The sequence below is a fragment of the Oncorhynchus keta genome, chromosome 23 (assembly GCF_023373465.1).
Source record: "Oncorhynchus keta strain PuntledgeMale-10-30-2019 chromosome 23, Oket_V2, whole genome shotgun sequence".
Lineage (NCBI taxonomy): Eukaryota > Metazoa > Chordata > Actinopteri > Salmoniformes > Salmonidae > Oncorhynchus > Oncorhynchus keta.
In genome coordinates, this window is record NC_068443.1 from 40,655,176 (window position 1) to 40,674,873 (window position 19,698).

The 19,698-nt window shown below is 44.8% G+C and overlaps 1 protein-coding gene across 1 annotated transcript; it reads right to left on the bottom strand.

Annotated features, from left to right (window-relative positions):
- Positions 1-460: 460 nt before the first annotated feature.
- On the bottom strand, positions 461-19,019 carry LOC118402327 (BMP/retinoic acid-inducible neural-specific protein 3-like). Its single transcript, XM_052477219.1, has 8 exons — positions 18,451-19,019; positions 17,839-18,134; positions 13,971-14,164; positions 13,241-13,458; positions 10,024-10,129; positions 8,824-9,060; positions 7,864-8,086; positions 461-5,801 (listed from the first exon to the last, which is right to left on the bottom strand). Exons 2-8 carry the CDS (start codon positions 18,087-18,089, stop codon positions 4,628-4,630), a joined length of 2,403 nt encoding a protein of 800 aa, XP_052333179.1. The 5' UTR covers positions 18,090-18,134; positions 18,451-19,019; the 3' UTR covers positions 461-4,627.
- Between the last annotated feature and the right edge of the window lie 679 nt (positions 19,020-19,698).

Consider the following 19,698-nt stretch of genomic DNA (forward strand, 5'->3'; position numbering starts at 1 on the left):
AATACCTTAGACGATGATTTGTATCGTGTCATATATGCATGATGAGGAGAACATGTTTATATTCTCTTATGAAATACAGTTATCAGTCACTATGTTCAGTTACTGCTCTATCCCTGTGTGTGGATACATTTAGCTCACATGTCCCCTTTTCACACTATCGTGCCAACTAGAAACATACTATGTTGGCTCATATATTTTATTTTTACACTGTTCCTTCCAGCACGGTTCCAGTGGTGGATGCCTAACCCGGCCAGCACGGTTCCAGTGGTGGATGCCTAACCCGGCCAGCACGGTTCCAGTGGTGGATGCCTAACCCGGCCAGCATGGTTCCAGTGGTGGATGCCTAACCCGGCCAGCACGGTTTCAGTGGTGGATGCCTAACCCGGCCAGCACGGTTTCAGTGGTGGATGCCTAACCCGGCCAGCACAGCGGTTCCAGTGGTGGATGCCTAACCCGGCCAGCACGGTTCCAGTGGTGGATGCCTAACCCGGCCAGCACGGTTCCAGTGGTGGATGCCTAACCCGGCCAGCACGGTTTCAGTGGTGGATGCCTAACCCGGCCAGCACGGTTCCAGTGGTGGATGCCTAACCCGGCCAGCACGGTTCCAGTGGTGGATGCCTAACCCGGCCAGCACAGTTCCAGTGGTGGATGCCTAACCCGGCCAGCACAGTTCCAGTGGTGGATGCCTAACCCGGCCAGCACGGTTCCAGTGGTGGATGCCTAACCCGGCCAGCACGGTTTCAGTGGTGGATGCCTAACCCGGCCAGCACGGTTCCAGTGGTGGATGCCTAACCCGGCCAGCACGGTTCCAGTGGTGGATGCCTAACCCGGCCAGCACGGTTCCAGTGGTGGATGCCTAACCCGGCCAGCACGGTTCCAGTGGTGGATGCCTAACCCGGCCAGCACGGTTTCAGTGGTGGATGCCTAACCCGGCCAGCACAGTTCCAGTGGTGGATGCCTAACCCGGCCAGCACGGTTCCAGTGGTGGATGCCTAACCCGGCCAGCACGGTTCCAGTGGTGGATGCCTAACCCGGCCAGCACGGTTCCAGTGGTGGATGCCTAACCCGGCCAGCACGGTTCCAGTGGTGGATGCCTAACCCGGCCAGCACGGTTCCAGTGGTGGATGCCTAATCCGGCCAGCACGGTAGAGCGTGGCTCAGCTTTAACAACAGGGCTGTTTCATATAGAGGAACTGCTGTTGTACAATGAACACACAGATTTCTCGTTTGGTCTCGGTGGACTAGGGCGAGTTCATTCCTTCCTGTGGATTGTCAGACATTATTTTTAATGCCTCTCCTGAGAGACTCCTCTCCATAAACTCTTCCTCTTCACCCGCAGCCCGGCCTCCCCTCGCAAGCCCACTTGTAAAACAGACACACACATTAGTCTAACTCATGTTTCCTCCAAGGCCCACTGGCCTGTCAGCCCAAAGCCTCAGCTAATCATTCAGTGTGTGTGTGTGTTTCCTTCATCCTTCTATGCTCATCTCTGTCTCTGTGTGTTTAAAAACTCTACATTGGCAGATATAGGCCTATATGCTGTACAATCACAATCAAACACCATGTTTACAAAATTGGACAGTTGTGAACAACCATTGAATTAACATATTTCAACAGATAAAAATTGGCCTCCCTACTAAATGACGTTGGTTCCCTCTTGGTAAATAACATTTTGAAAGACAACACCGTATAAAGGTTAGCGATCCGGGGACGTTGCAAACCCACAATCAAGGAGCATTATAACGTTTTTTTTTTGTTCAAGTACATTTGGGCCTTGTCGATGAAATGCTACACATGGGTGGCATAGCTGTTTGTTTGTTTGTTTGTTTACTCAGCCTTGATTTGAATTACTTTACTTTTCATTTGGATATGCAAATATAACTAGGACCTTTTTTTTTAACTGACTAGAAATCTAAACCTTACCTCGCTGAAAATGGTTCTGTCAAATTTGGAAAGCAATCCAATTTACTTACAAATTAAACGACTGCATATTTTGGAGACAAGGAGTGCGTCATTTGTAGTGTTTTCAATTGCTTCTGTTTCTACCCACTTTCTCTTTCCCTTAAATCAGAATTACAACAAAGGGAAGAGATGGGATGGATTATTTTTTAATTAGATTTTTAAAAAGTCTTGCATAAATAACACACAAAATAACATATACAAGCTTCTCACTATTAGACTACAGAAAAACACCCTTATACACAGTCGAAAAATACCCCCTACCTCCATAAAGTACCATCACATTGCATAATCCCTTCAGCTCTCATCCTCTTTAAATTCAATATGAACAGTGGTTAGTAGAGAATATCAGAAAATCAAGCCTCTCCTTTACCCCCAGGAGAAAATGTCTTATGAATCTAGATTTCTTGACTACTAGTGACTTCTGCACAAGTGCTATTTAAGATTTACCCAATGGTCTTTGAGACTTTAAATCAACTCCCTCTTGCTCCGCGTGAGAACTACAGTTGAAGTCGGAAGTTCACGTACCCTTAGGTCATTAACTAGTTTTTCAAGCACTCCACAAATGTCTTGTTAACAAACTATAGTTTTGGCATCTACTTTGTGCATAGCACAAGTAATTTTCCAACAATTGATTACAAACAGATTTTTTCACTTATAATTCACTGCATCACAATTCCAGTTGGTCAGAACACTACATACACTAAGTTGACTGTGCCTTTAAACAGCTTGGAAAATTCCAGAAAATTATGTCATGGCTTTAGAAGCTTCTGATAAGTTAATTGACATAATTTGAGTCAATTGGAGGTGTACCTGTGGATGTATTTCAAGGCCTACCTTCAAACCCCGTGCCTCTTGGCTTGACATCATGGGAAAATCAAAAGAAATCAGCCAAGACCTCAAAACAAATGTTTGACCTCCACAAGTCTGGTTCATCCTTGGGAGCCATTTCTAAATGCCTGAAGGTACCACGTTCATCTGTACAAACAATAGTACGCAAGTATAAACACCATGGGACCACGCAGCCGTCATACTCAGGAAGGAGACGCGTTCTGTCTCCTAGAGATGAACGTACTTTGGTGCGAAAAGTGCAAATAAATCCCAGAACAACAGCAAAGGACCTTGTGAAGATGCTGGAGAAAACCGGTACAAAAGCATCAATATCCACAGTAAAACGACTCCTATATCGACATAACCTGAAAGGCAGATCAGTAAGGAAGAAGCCACTGCTCCAGAACCGCCATTAAAAAAAGCCAGACTACAGTTTGCAACTGCACAAGATCGTACTTTTGGAGAAATGTCCTCTGGTCTGATGAAACAAAAATAGAACTGTTTGGCCATAATGACCATCGTTATGTTTAGAGGAAGAAGGGGGTTGCTTGCAAGCCGAAGAACACCATTCCAACCGTGAAGCACGGGGGTGGCAGCATCATGTTGTGGGGGTGCTTTGCTGCAGGAGGGACTAGTGCACTTCACAAAATCGATGGCATCATGAGGAAAGGAAAATGATGTGGATATATTGAAGCAACATCTCAAGACATCAGTCAGGAAGTGAAAGCTTGGTCGCAAATGGGTCTTCCAAATGGACAATGACCCCAAGCATACTTCCAAAGTTGTGGCAGAATGGCTTAAGGGCCACAAAGTCAAGGTATTGGAGTGGCCATCACAAAGCCCTGATCCTATAGAGAATTTGTGGGCAGAACTGAAAAAGCATGTGCGAGCAAGGAGGCCTACAAACCTGACTCAGTTATACCAGCTCTGTCAGGAGGAATGGGACAGAATTCACCCAACTTATTGTGGGAAACTTGTGGAAGGCTACCTGAAACATTTGACCCAAGTTAAACAATTTAAAGGCAATGCTACCAAATACTAATTGAGTGTATGTAAGCTTCTGACCCACTGGGAATGTGATAAAAGAAATAAAAGCTGAAATAAATAATTCTCTCTACTATTATTCTGACATTTCACATTATTAAACTAAAGTGGTGAGTCCTAACTGACCTAAAACAGGGAATTTCTACTAGGATTAAATGTCAGGAATTGTGAAAAACTGAGTTTAAATGTATTTGGCTAAGGTGTATGTAAACGTCAGACTTCAACTGTATCTCTGATCATGGCCATTGATACCTAGCCCGTGTTTGTCTCTCTGCTTCCCTCCCTCATCCCTCACAGTAAATGTGAATGTCGGCCAGGTACAGAGTAGGAGGCTACTACTCTCAATCTCCCCACTATATGCTTGGTAATCTGTGCCAAGGATGCCTTCTCTCCCCATTGGAGAATAGAGACACTGTGAGACAATGTATTCTGCAGCTTCAGATGGTCAGTACAAACACAGCCCATATGCAGCGTCTCACTCCCCTTCCCTCAGCAGATGAATTGGATTGATACATATGCTCCAGTCGGGTGCATGTACTAACATCAATGTAATAACCAATTGATGGTTTGTTTCCAAAAATTCATAAAAGTACACAAATGAAAGCAATTGGATTGATTTGAGTGATTAGAAAACATCAAATTCAATGACACTTACATACAACTAAAGCCATGAACAGTGTACACCGATACAAATGGACCCATTGGACAAAATCTATAAGCTTTATGTGGCAGACATTGTCTCTGATTGGGTTAATAGAAAAAACATCACATTGGTCCTGCCCACCGCTCATTATTAACTACATAGTTTGGTTGCTTCGTACTCCACAGAGTTTGGTTGTCTGGCACTGAAAGCCTGTAAGGAAGCCAGTATTCTGGTCACTTCAGAGCTGGACAGTTTCAGTCTGTGACGGAGCAGACATGAGAACAGGTCCATCTGTTGAGCCCCTGGAGGAGAGAGTCGGTTGACCCTGTAGCGGATCTCCACCAGCTGCAGCAGGGCCGAGTCCTGGGATCCCTGAGTGTACGGGTAGTCCAGCTGCAAGATCAGGTCCTGGATGGTGTCTGGGTCAAAGTGCATGCTGTATCCAAACAGCTGCATGCTGTTGATCTTCATGTAGCCCATGTTCTGGGATGAAGATGCTACCACTGGTTCCACGGTGCCCTCTGGTGATTCCAGGTACACTGTACTAGCGTTCCTGTGTCCCCTAACCTCTGGCCCTGGAGCCAAGCCTGGCACCGAATCCCTAATGCGGCTCCTCAGGTAGAAATGCACTGTCTCGAAAAAGCTCTTCCACCGGTTGCCCAGTGTCAAGGTCCAGTTGTAGCAGTCCAGGGGGATATCCAGCTTGGTCCGCTCCCAGTCGGGGTAGCCATGCTGGCCGATGGGCATGGTCCAGCTCTCCGAGTGGCTGCCCCCGAACGGGTTGACGAACACGGACAGCGCAGGCTCCAGCGTGCTGTTCTTGGTCAGGCACACCTGGAGCGCCACCCCCAGGAGCATGTGCACACGGTTGGACTTGTAGCGGTTGCTCTTCAAGGTCAGCAGCATCCTCTTCCGCCACGACGGGTCAAACCAGGCGTTAAGGCGAACGTCGTTGCTGACGAAGACGCCGTGCAAGGTGATGCGCGGGTCCCGGTGCTGGAGCAGGTAGCACAGCTCCAGGTCCTGGAGGTCGCGGTCGCTCTCCAAGCCCAGGTAGGGGTCCGTGGGGTCAGGCACGGCGGGTCGGCACAGCCCCTGGCCCAGGGTAAAGCCCGGGTTGCAGCTGGAGCAGCGGGTGCGGTTCTCAGTGGAACAGGAGGTGCAGTGGGGGCCCTCTCCTACTGAGCAGGGGATGGGGCCCTGGCAGGGGGGGTGGAGGTAGGGGCAGGAGCAGCTGCGGGTCTCCACAGAGTACAGGCCGATATGGTCATTCTCACTGCAGTACAGAAGGGACAGGATGTAGCTCAGCCAGTAACGAAGGGGTCTGAGGACAGAGGATAGAACATACTGTAGATGAGGGTAACTTCTTAGTCACTTTACATTTTGATTGCTTAGTAAATGTATGTTTTCTTTTGTTTTGGTCACTTTTGTGTGTCCATTTTCTTGTTTTCTGTCCATGAGATCCAGTCAGGTCCAAAATGATTGGCGTCCTTTATAAAGATGAGCAAAAAACCGAGTATAAAATAAATATTTGTATGCAACAAAAAAAAGGGAACTTTACCCAGTACCAGGACAGAGGCTGAAACTTGATTACAACTGGATCTTCCAGTGAAACAATAATCCCAAACACGCATCAATATCCAGAAGAAGAAATGGTTAATTTGGCCACAAAATCGCAATCTCAGGACTTAAAACCTATGGTTTGAATTGAAGAGGGGCAGTCCATAAGCGCAGACAAAGGATATCAAAGAACTGGAAAGATTCTGTTTGGAGGAATGGTCTAAGATCGCTCCCAATGTGTTTAGAAAAAGGCTCAGTGACATTATCCTCGCAAAGGTGAGGTTTTGAAAAGTATTGAAAACAGGGGTGCCAATCATTTTAACCCTTAGCTTTTTGCGGGCAAAAAAATATTACTTGTTCAACAAAATCTTTCTCTGAGCAATTGTATTAGCGTAAACATTTTCAAATTGGAGCATACAATATAGCTCAGTATTTATTTTATACAGTCATATTTGCTAATCTTAATCAAGGGTGCCAATCATTTTTGACCTGATTGTATGTGAAAAACATCTCCTCAGACACAGCAGGATTCATACTGCACATTAACAGCAACAATATCGTCAATTGAGAGGGATAGGCAGATTAGAAGCACCGTTTCTGCTCTCGTAGGCTCAGCTGTTGCAATGGAAGCCAAATCAGACCAAAATGAACATGCTCATCTAGTCATGAATTCCCCCTGAGTAGGCAGGTGGGTGGCGATGGAGGGAGCCACACACACACGCACACACACACACACACACACACACACACACACACACACACACACACACACACACGCACGCACACGCACACGCACACGCACACGCACACACATTTTTGTTCAATGTATGAATACGGCATATACTAACAACTCAGTACAATTACAGAGCTTTTAAAGAATAAAAGGTTTCATGGGAACACATGCAATAAAAAGTACAAGTTTAATAATTCTGCACCTCCATCAAATCCCCCATTTTACTACCAGCGAGGTGTGATAAAGCAGTGTAATTGGATTGAGGAAGCAGAGCTTGCCTATGGCAGGAGAACCGACGTAATTGTGCCATTTAGTTCATTTCCTATACAAAGAATGGCTATCGAAACAGAGCGGTCAGGAGCGAGGAATCCATCACAGTGAAGATACGATAAAAGGAGAGCTGCTCTGGAAAGCTGGAGTAACTAATTACTGGTGGGCCAGGTAGCAGGGCATAGGGCTGAACCAGGAAACCACAGTAGTCACAGGGCGAAAACCATTCATCGTTACACTCAGAAACCATATTTTTAGAGGTACAGAAGCATGGTCCCAGATCTATTTTGCCAGCCCCAGTAAAACCACAAAGAGTTCTGGGACCAGGCTATCCAAATTCTAAATTGAATGCACTTCCGACTGTAGTTTTTGGCGGTTAACATCAATGAAAGGGATTGAAAGGGATTGCATGTAATTAGTTACTGTAGAAGAGGCGGGATCTCATGCACAAACGTTTGAATGTCAAAATGTTTGTCCTTCATACTCCTTTCTGAGTGTGGACATCCCACATTATCCAAAGACTTATTGTGACCTAGTACAACTCCTGAGCACTGTGGTCTTAGATACTTCGGATAAGAAAGTAGAAACGGTTCTAATTGTACTGCAATAACCTGCTGCCGGTCGTCCAACTATCCTTAATTCGGGTTTTCCCAGGTGAGACTCAATTTCTACCGTCAGCACTCCTTTCAAAACCTCTCAGCTTTTGTTTCCCCAAAAGTGCATTTCTTTCTCGTACAGTGAAATAAATCAGTTGCATAAATACAAGACAAGGTATTTTAGGGGGGACCTCGGGGTTAACGAACCCCCTAAAAATACTCTGTACCTCTCCCTCTGCAGCACTATCCTGGGCCGATGGCGGCATCTCTTGCTAAGACTGAAGAGCTTGTTAGCGGCGCGACGTGCTTTGTCAAGGAGCAGGCCACTCGTGGTCTCCAGCTGCCTATAGCGTTGGAGCAGACCCCCATCCATCCTCCACAAGTGCTCCACGACAGATGTGTTCACGGCGTAATGGGTTGGCAACCTTCCAGCAAAACTTTGGAACTCCTCTGGAATAAAAACAAAATAAGAAGAAAAAAAACATGGATAAGTAAAGTTTTATTTCCTGGCGAGGAGAAGCATGAGCCATTGGGTAATGAAAAGTGTCTGTTCTCACTGTCTGAGAAAAGAAAGTAAAAACAAGTATGAATAAACAACAGGTTGTTCTTATTGTTTATGACTTGCTAAGAGAACAGAACTGACATTATTTAATTGGAGCGAAAATGTATCACATTCTATTTACCACCTGTCTGTAATTTGGAGTCGTGAGGGATGGTTATCCAACCTCAGTCATTAAAGTGGTAATTTATCAGATGGTGAGTAACTTGGAGTGGGTGCAAAAATACACGTCCAGCTGTCTAGGGTATCGAAGCAAGACCATTTAAATTCGCCGTGTTAATATATTATATCAAGGTTTTTGTTGAAACAAGGGTATTTCAGAGGTCTTTCAAAGGAGTGAGAAATACATACGCTTTTGTTGTGTGAAGGTTTAAAACTACTATGCACCCTACTCCACGACCATATTTCAATGAAAAATTGCACAATGGTGATTTTTATTATTTCCATACATATGAAACCTTATTGAATGTGAGCCTGAAGACCTGACTCCCTACACTCAACACTAACTTGTTGCAAGTCATCAACAAGCTGGCTAAAGCAGAAACATACTGGCACCCAGCCTACTCAATTGTCCGCTCATCACCAAGTACATTGGACTGTTGCATATTCAACTAACTCCAGTAAACACCTGATTCCACAAACTCCTGGTTGGCCAGTGTCCAAGCCTCCCTGAGGTGCAGTAGGTTGTTCTCCAGGGCATGGAGGTCCGTCTGTGGACAGTTGCACTGTGGGAAGTCCGGGCCGCACTGGCACCAGCAGTCACTGGCCCTGCAAACAAACTGTCCCTCCGAGTTACAGCCGATGTAGCTGAGGGCTGCCTGGACGAAGCGACTCCGCAGGTAGGCTGGTAGAATTACCTGGAGTCCTGGGGAGGCAAGTGAGACGTAGGTAAGTATTTCGGTGGTGTAAAAAGGCACAACAATCAGGCACTGCAGCGACATTTCTTATGAGGATGTACCGATTACAGTCATCCAGGGGTATGAATACGTTCCTTGTGGGTTAGCCTCGATTGCCTCGAATTCGATTGCAGATAAGAACTACTATCCCCTGTATTTACTGCATTGGACCTCTTAAGAATGCACCCCATATAGAGGCAGCTGTAGTAAGTTACTGTACAGTAGTCCCTTTAACTTGTTGGGAATAAATGAGTAAACCATGAAAGCCACACCTGATTCATTCATGTTCTTCCAGAGTGATACACCTGTTGACATGTTGTCTGTAGACTATGCCTGCAGACATTTTGTCTGTAGACTATGCCTGTTGACATGTTGTCTGTAGACTATGCCTGTTGACATTTTGTCTGTAGACTATGCCTGTTGACATGTTGTCTGTAGACTATGCCTGCTGACATGTTGTCTGTAGACTATGCCTGCTGACATGTTGTCTGTAGACTATGCCTGTTGAAATTTTGTCTGTAGACTATGCCTGCTGACATGTTGTCTGTAGACTATGCCTGCTGACATGTTGTCTGTAGACTATGCCTGCTGACATGTTGTCTGTAGACTATGCCTGCTGACATGTTGTCTGTAGACTATGCCTGTTGACATGTTGTCTGTAGACTATGCCTGCTGACATGTTGTCTGTAGACTATGCCTGCTGACATGTTGTCTGTAGACTATGCCTGCTGACATGTTGTCTGTAGACTATGCCTGCTGACATGTTGTCTGTAGGCTATGCCTGTTGACATGTTGTCTGTAGACTATGCCTGCTGACATGTTGTCTGTAGACTATGCCTGCTGACATGTTGTCTGTAGATAATGCCTGCTGACATGTTGTCTGTAGACTATGCCTGTTGACATGTTGTCTGTAGATCTAGTTTCAGAAGTACCTTGTAACTGGATCTTGTTTTCTGGACTGTGGACCAGTACTGAGCTAATAGAGTCAAGGTTGTCATAGTTACTGCATCCAAGCGGGCCCGTCCTGGTTTCAGTCACCTGGGGAGGAACGGTAACAAATGAACTGAATGAATGTTCCTTAGTTTACCCATGTTTTGTTTCCTGCATCAAACATCTGAACACATTCTGTGGATCTGAATGAGTTCTGAGCAATTAGTGCTTTTTGAGATGGGTTCGGGGTTCGGTTCAATGATTAAAAAAGAATCACGGTTTTCGATATTGGTTTTGATTGTTTTGTTTGAATGCTGTAACAACAATTTAATAATAATAAAAAATACAATAATAATAATAATAAAAGCCCTATGATGGTAGTGGTAGTATTATTTTCATTCCAAGGCATCATATCATCTCTATAGAGCTGCTGTCTGACAAAATCGCAATTTTTTTAGTTCTTCAAAGTAAATAAGGCATATTTTTAGGACTGTTGAATTACCCCCACCCCCTTGCAGGCAAAACATTTTAGCAGGCCCCCTCATGACAGCGAAGAGAACAAATATACGTTTTAAAGTTCATTTCCTGCAATTCTACACATTTTGCCATGGAGCAGAGAGACGTTTTTGCAATTTTATAACTCTCATTTCAAGCAATTCTAATAATTTTGGCATGGGATGGAGAGCAAAATGTGCAATTTTACTGCTAGCGATACCTCGCGAAGCAACAGCTGCCACTCTATATCCCCTCATGATTGTGCATTCTTCTGCCTCTTCCATAGCAGACAAAAAAGAAACACAGACTGGACAAGTAGATGCGCAATGGATTATGGTCATTGTAGTTAATTACCGCTCCCTAGTACATCGCACAGTTTCCTGATTTATCTCTAGAGAAGCTGTGCAATGTGCGCCTTGAGCTCACAGAACACCCCCCGAAAAATAACTGACATTTCTGTTAATTGCTCAGCACTAATCTGAATGAATAGTATACTACATAACCAAAAGTATGTTGAACATCTCATTCTAAAATCATTGGCATTAATATGGAGTTGGTCCCCCCTTTGCTGCTATAACAGCCTCCACTCTTCTGGGAAGGCTTTCCACTAGATGTTGTAACATTGCTACGGGGACATGCTTCCATTCAGCCACGTGAGCAGTAGTGAGGTCGGGCCCTGATGTTGGCCGATTAGGCCTGGCTCACAGTCAGCGTTCCAATTCATCCCAAAGGTGTTCAAAGGGGTGGAGGTCAGGGATCTGTGCAGGCCAGTCAAGTTCTCCACACCTATCTCGGCAAACCATTTCTGTATGGACCTTGCTTTGTGCACAGGGGCATTGTCATGCTGAAACAGGAAAGTGTCTTCCCGAAACTGTTGCCACGAAGTTGGAAGCACAGAATCATCGAGAATGTCATTGTATGCTGTAGAGTAAAGCTTTTCCTTCACTGAAACTAAGGTGCTTAGCCCAAACCATGAAAAACAGCCCCAGACCATTACCCCTCCACCAAACTTTACAGTTGGCACTATGCATTGGAGCAGGTAGCTTTCTCCTGGCTTCCACGAAACTCAGATTCGTCCATTGGACTGCCAGATGGTGAAGCATGATACATCACTCAGAGAACGTGCTTCCACTGCTCCAGAGTCCAATGGCGGCGAGCTTAACACCACTCCAGCCGACACTTGGCATTGCGCATGATGATCTTAGGCTTGTGTGTGGCTGCTCGGCCTTGGAAACCCATTTCATGAAGCTCCTGACAAACAGTTATTGTGCTGACGTTGCTTCCATAGGCAGTTTGGAACTCGGTAGTGAGTGTTGCAACCGTAGACAGACGACTACGCACTTCAGCACTCAGTCCCGTTCTGTGAGCTTGTGTGGCCTACCACTTTGAGGCGGAGCTGTTGTTGCTCCTAGACGTTTCCCCTTCACAATAACAGCAATTACAGTTAACCGGCACAGCTCTAGCAGGACAGAAATTTGACGAACTGACTTGTTGGACGTGGTATCCTATGATGGTGTCACTTTGAAAGTCAATGAACTCTTCAGTAAGGCCATTCTACTGCCAATGTTTGTCTATGGAGATTGCATGGCTGTGTGCTCGATTTTATACACCTGTCAGCCACGAGTGTGGCTGAAATCGCCAAATCTACTAATTTGAGGAGGTGTCCACATAGTTTTGTTTATATAGTGTATGTGTGTTCCAGTAGTGTACTCATTAAAGGAGAACATCAATCCTTGGCCAACCCAAAATGTTGATTTTGTGGACAATTAACCATTTCTTTGTGGATTTTGTTGTGTGCTTGGAAGATCCACATGGGGCCAAGTTTCAGGCTCCTAGCAGAAGCAACCAGGTTTATGGATAAAATGTCCTGGTACTGGGTAAAGTAACATCAAAGCTCCACCACCATATTTTACAGTAGGGATGGGGTTCCTTTCTGCTTATACATCCTTATTTCGACGCCAAACCCACCAACGAGTGGCCAAAGAGCTTTAATTTCATGTCATCCAACAAATGTAAACGTCTAGAGTTTGCTAAACACCACTGGCACTTGGATTGGAACTGGTGCTTTGGTCAGATGACATGAAAATAAAGTTCTTTGGCCATGCACACCAGTGGCGGGTTTGGTGTCGAAATAAGGATGCATAAGCAGAACAGAATACCATACCTATTGTAAAATATGGTGGTGGATCTTTTATGTGATGTGTATATTTTGTTGTTATGGGTACACAGAAACCTGTCCATCTGTCCATCCCTTGAATATATCATTGGAACACGTGGGTACAGCCTGATGGAAATCACATGCAATTCTTATGACTTGAAACATGTTAATTCTCAGCAGTTTCATCTTGAGATAGACTATGCTGCAACTCTTACATACCAAATCCGCACAGCGGGAGTCCGACAATAAGGAAAATCAACACGCTACACTTAGACTATTTCACATAAATAAATTATCCACAATAAAATGTTGGCAGCAGCCTATCCACTTGCCCCCCCTCTCCCCCCACACAGAAACATAGAAACAAAACAGAACAAAGTCCCCACAGCAGCAGCACAGGTTTAACAGTTTGACCTCCTATTCTGTATATAGTAACCAATTCTGTAGTAACCTATATTGCCTATACTAACCTATTCTGTAGTAACCTTTATTGTATATAGTAACCTATTCGCATCTAACTTCAACTCCGTATGCCCAGAGGCAGAGGGCAGTCGAGGGCCTCTTACCCTGATGGCAGTGGAGGCAATCTGGAGGTGGTGGAGCCGGCGCAGAGTGCTCTCCCTGTCGGTGAAGTAGGAGGCAGCCAGCTGGTGAAGGGCCTCCAGGGTCACCGCCCCTGCCATGGCCCCCGTACCGTTGTGTCTGCTGCCCTCAGCTCCAGCCCATGGTTCCGGGTCGCGGCTTAGCTTCCTCTTATCCACAAATATCGTCAAGGACTCCTCCCCTGATTACAAAGCAACAGGAAATGAGGAAATGGGAGACTGAGCGGCTGGGCCAGAGACGTTAATCAATGGTAATTATCTCCCATCTCTCCTTCTGGGAGGTTCCAATTATTCAATGACTGTGTTGAAGAATGGTAATGGGCAGAACATGTGATCTATGTTTAATCTCATCCCAGTTCAACAACCATACTGAACTGAGCCCTCTGCTTTAGTGTATAAAGCTCTTTATGCACATAACATATATATATATATATAACATATAACATACATCACATCCAAACTGTATAATTTGCAAGTTACATTTGGAATCAACCGCTTCTGCAGAAGAATCTGTTGTAGCTTAGTTACTGAATGTATCTCAGACACTGAGAAGGGTAGGTTTTGACATGAGAGTTAACCAAAATTCTCTCGACAAAAACACACTTATTTTTAGTCTAAGACCTCTCCCAGGGAACAATGCTGCTGTAATGCGGGTCAAGTGGGAACCAACGTTCGGAGCCTCCCTTTACTGTACCTCCCAGCGTGGCGGACAGTAGGAGGTGAGTCCCGTACTTCTTGATGATTTTCTCAGTGATCCTGCGGAGTGTGGGCCGCCTCCCAAGCTGCCTGACCGTGTGCATGAAGTCGGGGTCGAGGGGCGGAGCCAGGCCACCACTGTTGTCACGCCACTCCACCGCCAGGCTGTTGACCTTCCATCTGCCAAACTCCCTGTAAACAACGTCACGATAACATGTTTCATACAATAGTTGATTTGAGTTCTTGATTTGTGGATGGAGTTTTAAACTTTGTGAAAACATCACATTAAACTAAATAGGCTATTGAGAACATTCAGTCGAATGTAATTGTGGAATTCATTCACAGATAAACCCCAATGCAAGCAGACACAACATTTGCAGAGAGATACATGCAGTAATCTCTCTTACTCAGACTCTGCCACATTTGCTCTGACAGACTGCCACTGGCTAATAGACAGTAGGTCACTCTCAAGCCACATATGTTCACAGGTCTGTAGGGGTGTTTGTGATGGTAGGACCTTATCTTGCAATTGTGTTTGTTATTGCGCAATCGCCATATTTCTTTGGAGCTTCAAGCTAGCTGTTGCGATGGAAAGAAACCTCAGTTGGGCAATGTCTTTGCTGAGGTGATCTCCACAGTACCATATTGCTACTGTAGCACGAGTCCTTATGGGAGTCCAATGCAGCACTATGAATGCATAACAAGTGCTATAAATTGTCAATGTGACCATGAACTACTATATGCCAGAGGGCCCATAAACCAGTGCAGCGTCCCTATAAGCATGGGTAACCATGTACCACAGCTTATCCTGAACCAGACCTGAGTGACCGTGAAACATCTTAAGACCTTGAGCCATTTAGAACGCAATTAGAAACCTTTCAGGAAACCATAGAAATGCTTTGAATATGAGCACTTGGGGCATCCATAGCAAAGCAAATACAGTGGATTCAGAAAGTATTCAGACCCCTTTACTTTTTCCACCTTTTGTTACGTTAAATCCTTATTCTAAAATTGATTACATTGTTCCCCCACAAAGCAAAAACTGTTTTTTAGAAATGTTTGCAAACATAAAACTGAACTAATCTTTGGCAGCGATTACAGCCTTGAGTCTTCTTGGGTATGACGATACAAGCTTGCCACAACTGTATTGGGAGAGTTTATCCCATTCTTCTCTGCAGATCCTCACAAGCTCTGTCAGGTTGGATGGGGAGCTTCGCTGCACAGCTATTTTTCTTCTCCAGAGTTGTTCGATCAGGTTCAAGTTCGGGCTCTGGCTGGGCCACTCATGGAAATTCAGAGACTCCTGAGTTGTCTTGGTTGTGTGCTTAGTGTCGTTGTCCTGTTGGAAGGTGAACCTTTGCCGCAGTCTGAAGTCTGTACGCTCTGGAGCAGGTTTTCCTCAAGGAATTCTCTGTACTTTGCTCCGTTCATCTTTTCCTTGATCCTGATTAGTCTCCCAGTCCCTACTGCTGAAAAGCATCCCCACAGCATGATGCTGCCACCACCATGCTTCACCGTAGGGATGGTGCCAGGTTTCCTCTAGACGTGACACTTGGCATTCACGCCAAAGAGTTCAATCTTGCTGTCATCAGACCAGAGAATCTGGTTTCTCATGGTCTGAGAGTCTTTAGGTGCATTTTGGCAAACTCAAAGCGGGCTGTTATGTGCATTTTACTGAGGATGGGCTACCGCCACTCTACCATAAAGGCCTGATTGGTGGAGTGCTGTAGAGATGGTTGTCCTTCTGGAAGGTTCTCCCATCTCCACAAAGGAACTCTGGAGCTCTGTCAGAGTGACCATTAGGTTTTTGGTCACCTCCCTGACTAAGGCCCTTCTCCCTCGATTGCTAAGTTTGGCCAGAAGAGTCTTGGTGGTTCCACACTTCTTCCATTTAAGAATGATGGAGGCCACTATGTTCTTGGGGGCCTTCAATGCTGCAGAACATTTTTGGTACCCTTCCCCAGATCTGTGCCTCGACACAATCCTGTCTCGGAGCGCTACGGACAATTCCTTTGGCCTCATGGTTTGGTTTTCGCTCTGACATGCAATGTCAATTGTGAGACCATATTTAGACAGGTGTGTGTCTTTCCAAATCATGTCCAAATGAATTTACCACAGGTGGACTCCAATCAAGTTGTAGAAACATCTCAAGGATGATCACTGGAAACAGGATGCACCTGAGCTCAATTTCGAGTCTCATAGCAAAGGGTCTGAATACTTATGTATATAAGGTATTCCTGTTTTTATTTTTTATTTGAAAATAACATTTCTAACCTGTTTTCACTTTATCATTATGGGGTATAGTATGTAGATTTAATGAGGAGAAATGTAAATTAATCCATTTTAGAATAAGAGTGTAACGCAACAAAATGTGGAAAAGGGAAAGGCTCTGAACACTTTCCGAATGCACTGCATGTTCACCATTTTATATCACAAAGCCCTTGTGATTCAGCATTAACTGTTTGTGATTACCATTACTCGCTACGTACAGAGTGTACTGACACGTGTCACATCGACCTCAAGTGTTAATTACACAGTCACATCCCATTGGGGACATGCAAACTCTAGCATTCTTAAGACGCAATTCTCTCTCCAGTCGCTACAGTCAAGACTCCTACTGCTCCGTCCTCATGGGAGGCAATCAAATCACTGCCACGAGTTACGATCGGCAGAGAAATAATTGAGGAATAAGGCCAGTGTGGAGAATGTCATTACATCCAATCATCGTAACGAGAGGCAGACTGCAGTGCCTCTCCGGTTGTCACTTGATGGGCACTATAGATCGCACCCTGCCGTTAGCCTGCGGTCTTATTCACCGGTGAGCACTTATGGATTGGAAGCAGGGATACTACGATAACGCTACACTGGTGGATAATAGTCTGACAGCTTCCTGTTCAAGACCCGGAGCCATGTGTAATCAAATGCGGAGAAACGGGAAGGCCCCCCGGGGAAAATGGAGAGCCGGTCGAGAGGAAAAACGGACACCAGCGTCGCAACCATGTGTTATGATCATGTTGTTTAATCAGCTTCTTGATATGCCACACCTGTCCAGTGGATGGATTATCTTGGCAAAATACAAATACTCACTAACAAGGTTGTAAACAAATGTGTGCACAACATTTGAGAGAAATAAGGTTTTTGTGCATATTGTGAATTGCAGTGGCACACGGCCAGCATCATCCTATACTTTCCAATGATCATATATGGTTCCTTGATAGTTTGAGCAGTACAAACACTTCACCTTCAAAATACAAAAATGCTAAATGTAAAAGAACACCCACTTCACCTTCCATTTATTCCAGACCACTTAGGAATGTTTCAGACGATACTGCTTTTCTAAAGCAGTCTGTATCCTTTCTGATACAGAGCATGAACTAGAGTGGAGAGTGTATTCAACCAAGTACCACCAATCCAAAAGTTAATGTTATGTTAAGAGCACAGTGTAACACATGACCTCAATTTCAATTTGCACTAGTTCTGCAGACACCATACCCATCAATGCGAATTTTGGTGGACATCCAGTGTATGTTTACTTATGTTCGTGTTGACGTCTGTTGTGACGACGCATGGATTTGCATGTCCGTGGGGAATGTATGCAGTTGAGACACTAATATACAGCGCATTCAATGTGAGGACTGAATTATAGCATACAGTTCATTCAGAAAGTATTCAGACCCCTTATATGCCATCTGAGGGTTGAGAATCACAAACGATAGGAGTGAAGGGTTGTTCAGAGAGGGAGAATAGCATAGCCTCACTTGTGTAGAGCTGTGGTCGAGGGCAAAAGAGGGGTGGGGGCAGGGGGAGAGATGAAGGTGGAGGGAGAGAGAAGAGAAAGCAAAGATAGATGTGGAGAGAGAGATCACCTGTAGATCTTGTATCTGGTGGTGTAGCCCTGCTGGTGTCTCTCCACAGACTCCGTGAACTCCAGGGCATTGTGGAAGGGCCCTTTGTCCGACAGCAGCCAGCCCATGGGCCCAGCACCACCGTCATCACTGGGTCCGGCCGCGGCGGCAGCAACCCCAGCCCAAGTCCAGCAGCAGAACAGGCCCAGAGCGACCCCCTCCCATAAGAGCAGCACAGGCACCTGTCTAAGACCGATACCCTGGCAGCTCATGCTTCACCCAGCGACTCCTCATCCTCTCCAGACTTTGCCTGTGTCCTGGGGGGACAACCCATTTGGGGGAATTTGCCAAATTCAGGAATGTTAGCCTACATTAATTGGGATATTTTATAAGCTTTAGTATTGTACTGTATGTGATATTGCATGAAATTGTACTACACTGAGATACTTGATATATTAAAGACAGATTGAAAAGGAGAGCTGTGATAAATTCAATATAAAAAACGTAAAAAAACAAGTATATAAATCAACATTAACATTCCTATGCAATTTTCCGCGCATTTCCACGTCATACTTACAGTTGCATACAACTTGATAGTCCTTGTATTGTAAAATAATATGCTTGGGTCCTTACCTGATTTCTGAAAGTGTGGAGACCAATTACGTTTATTATTAATGAATCAAAGAGATCTCGGGGTTGCACGAGCCCTGATAAAAGATATTTTCATTTTCCGTGTGGTCAAAATATGAAATAAATTCGCTCAACTGCCCGTGTAAGAATTGATGCGAGGCTGAAATACCAAACAAGGGGGAAAAACGTTTATTTTTCCTGCCTTCTGAAAATAAACCACTTCATATTCCAGAGCACATACATCCAAATATTGGAAGGCTCCTCCGTAGATTGCAGACTCCTCTGTAGATTGCAGGTGGATCTCACATTTGCCTTGCGCAACAACTTCAGCCTCAAAACAGAAGGGGAAGAACTCTGGGCGTCCGCCTCAAACAAGTGAGTAAAAAAATTGCGGTCAAAAACAATAATTCACAATCAGTGAATTGAATACGCGTTCTTTCAACTTCCTTATTTTTAATTTAACACTTGCTAATTTAATTTGTAACCCCTAAAATTCCTACATCGGGTGCACAAATAGCCTGATCATTCGTTATCGGGGTTCAATTCCTAAGCTCAGGCAGTTGCTGCCTCCCTCTTGCAGTATCAGTTGTGTGAATGGTGGAGGGGGGAGCAGATTGGAGCTCCGTTCTAGACAAAACGAAACATTGTTCACAATGCACATTAATGTATTTCATTTGGAATTTGGTGACTGTGAGCTCGAACTGCTCTAGCAGCCACAGCAATTTCAATGTTGATGAAGATGGCAATGATGATGATGATTGAAACGACAAGGCTACACAGCTGCTGGTACTGCATCTACTAATCACAGTGATGCACAGCCTGACCTTAGGCTATAAATGTGTTATATGCATGTTGAAAGATTGGTAATTTCTACATAGCAATGTCTTGATCTTTTTCAACAGATATTAGTGTAGTATAAATGCATATAGCCAGGTATTTATTGATATCGTACAACCGGTATGGTAGCCTACCAAAAACAAAAGAACATCAAACTTGGTTGAAGGTCCTGATTGGCACCATGCTATAGTTCAAATGAGTTTTGGCTCAGAATTTATTTCCTTAAAGATGCAATCGATATGTCATTTCAGTGATAGTGGAGACAAGTGTGGAGCAGATGTATCATTTTGATATTTTCTCATCATGGCAACATCACAGCTAGCTGATACGCCGGTCGGTCGACACCTCTCACAAGATATGGACGCTGGAGTGACAGTAGTTGAAAGTGGATCCTCTGGGACTGAGGATTAAGGA

Coding starts and splice junctions, on each gene's coding strand:
- LOC118402327 (XM_052477219.1), bottom strand. CDS start 18,089: ATGAGCTGCCAGGGTATCGGTCTTAGACAGGTGCCTGTGCTGCTCTTA. Junction 14,165..17,838: donor ACCAGATACAAGATCTACAG/GTGATCTCTCTC, acceptor CGTTGTTTACAG/GGAGTTTGGCAGATGGAAGG. Junction 8,087..8,823: donor CCAGGAGTTTGTGGAATCAG/GTGTTTACTGGA, acceptor TTTTTATTCCAG/AGGAGTTCCAAAGTTTTGCT.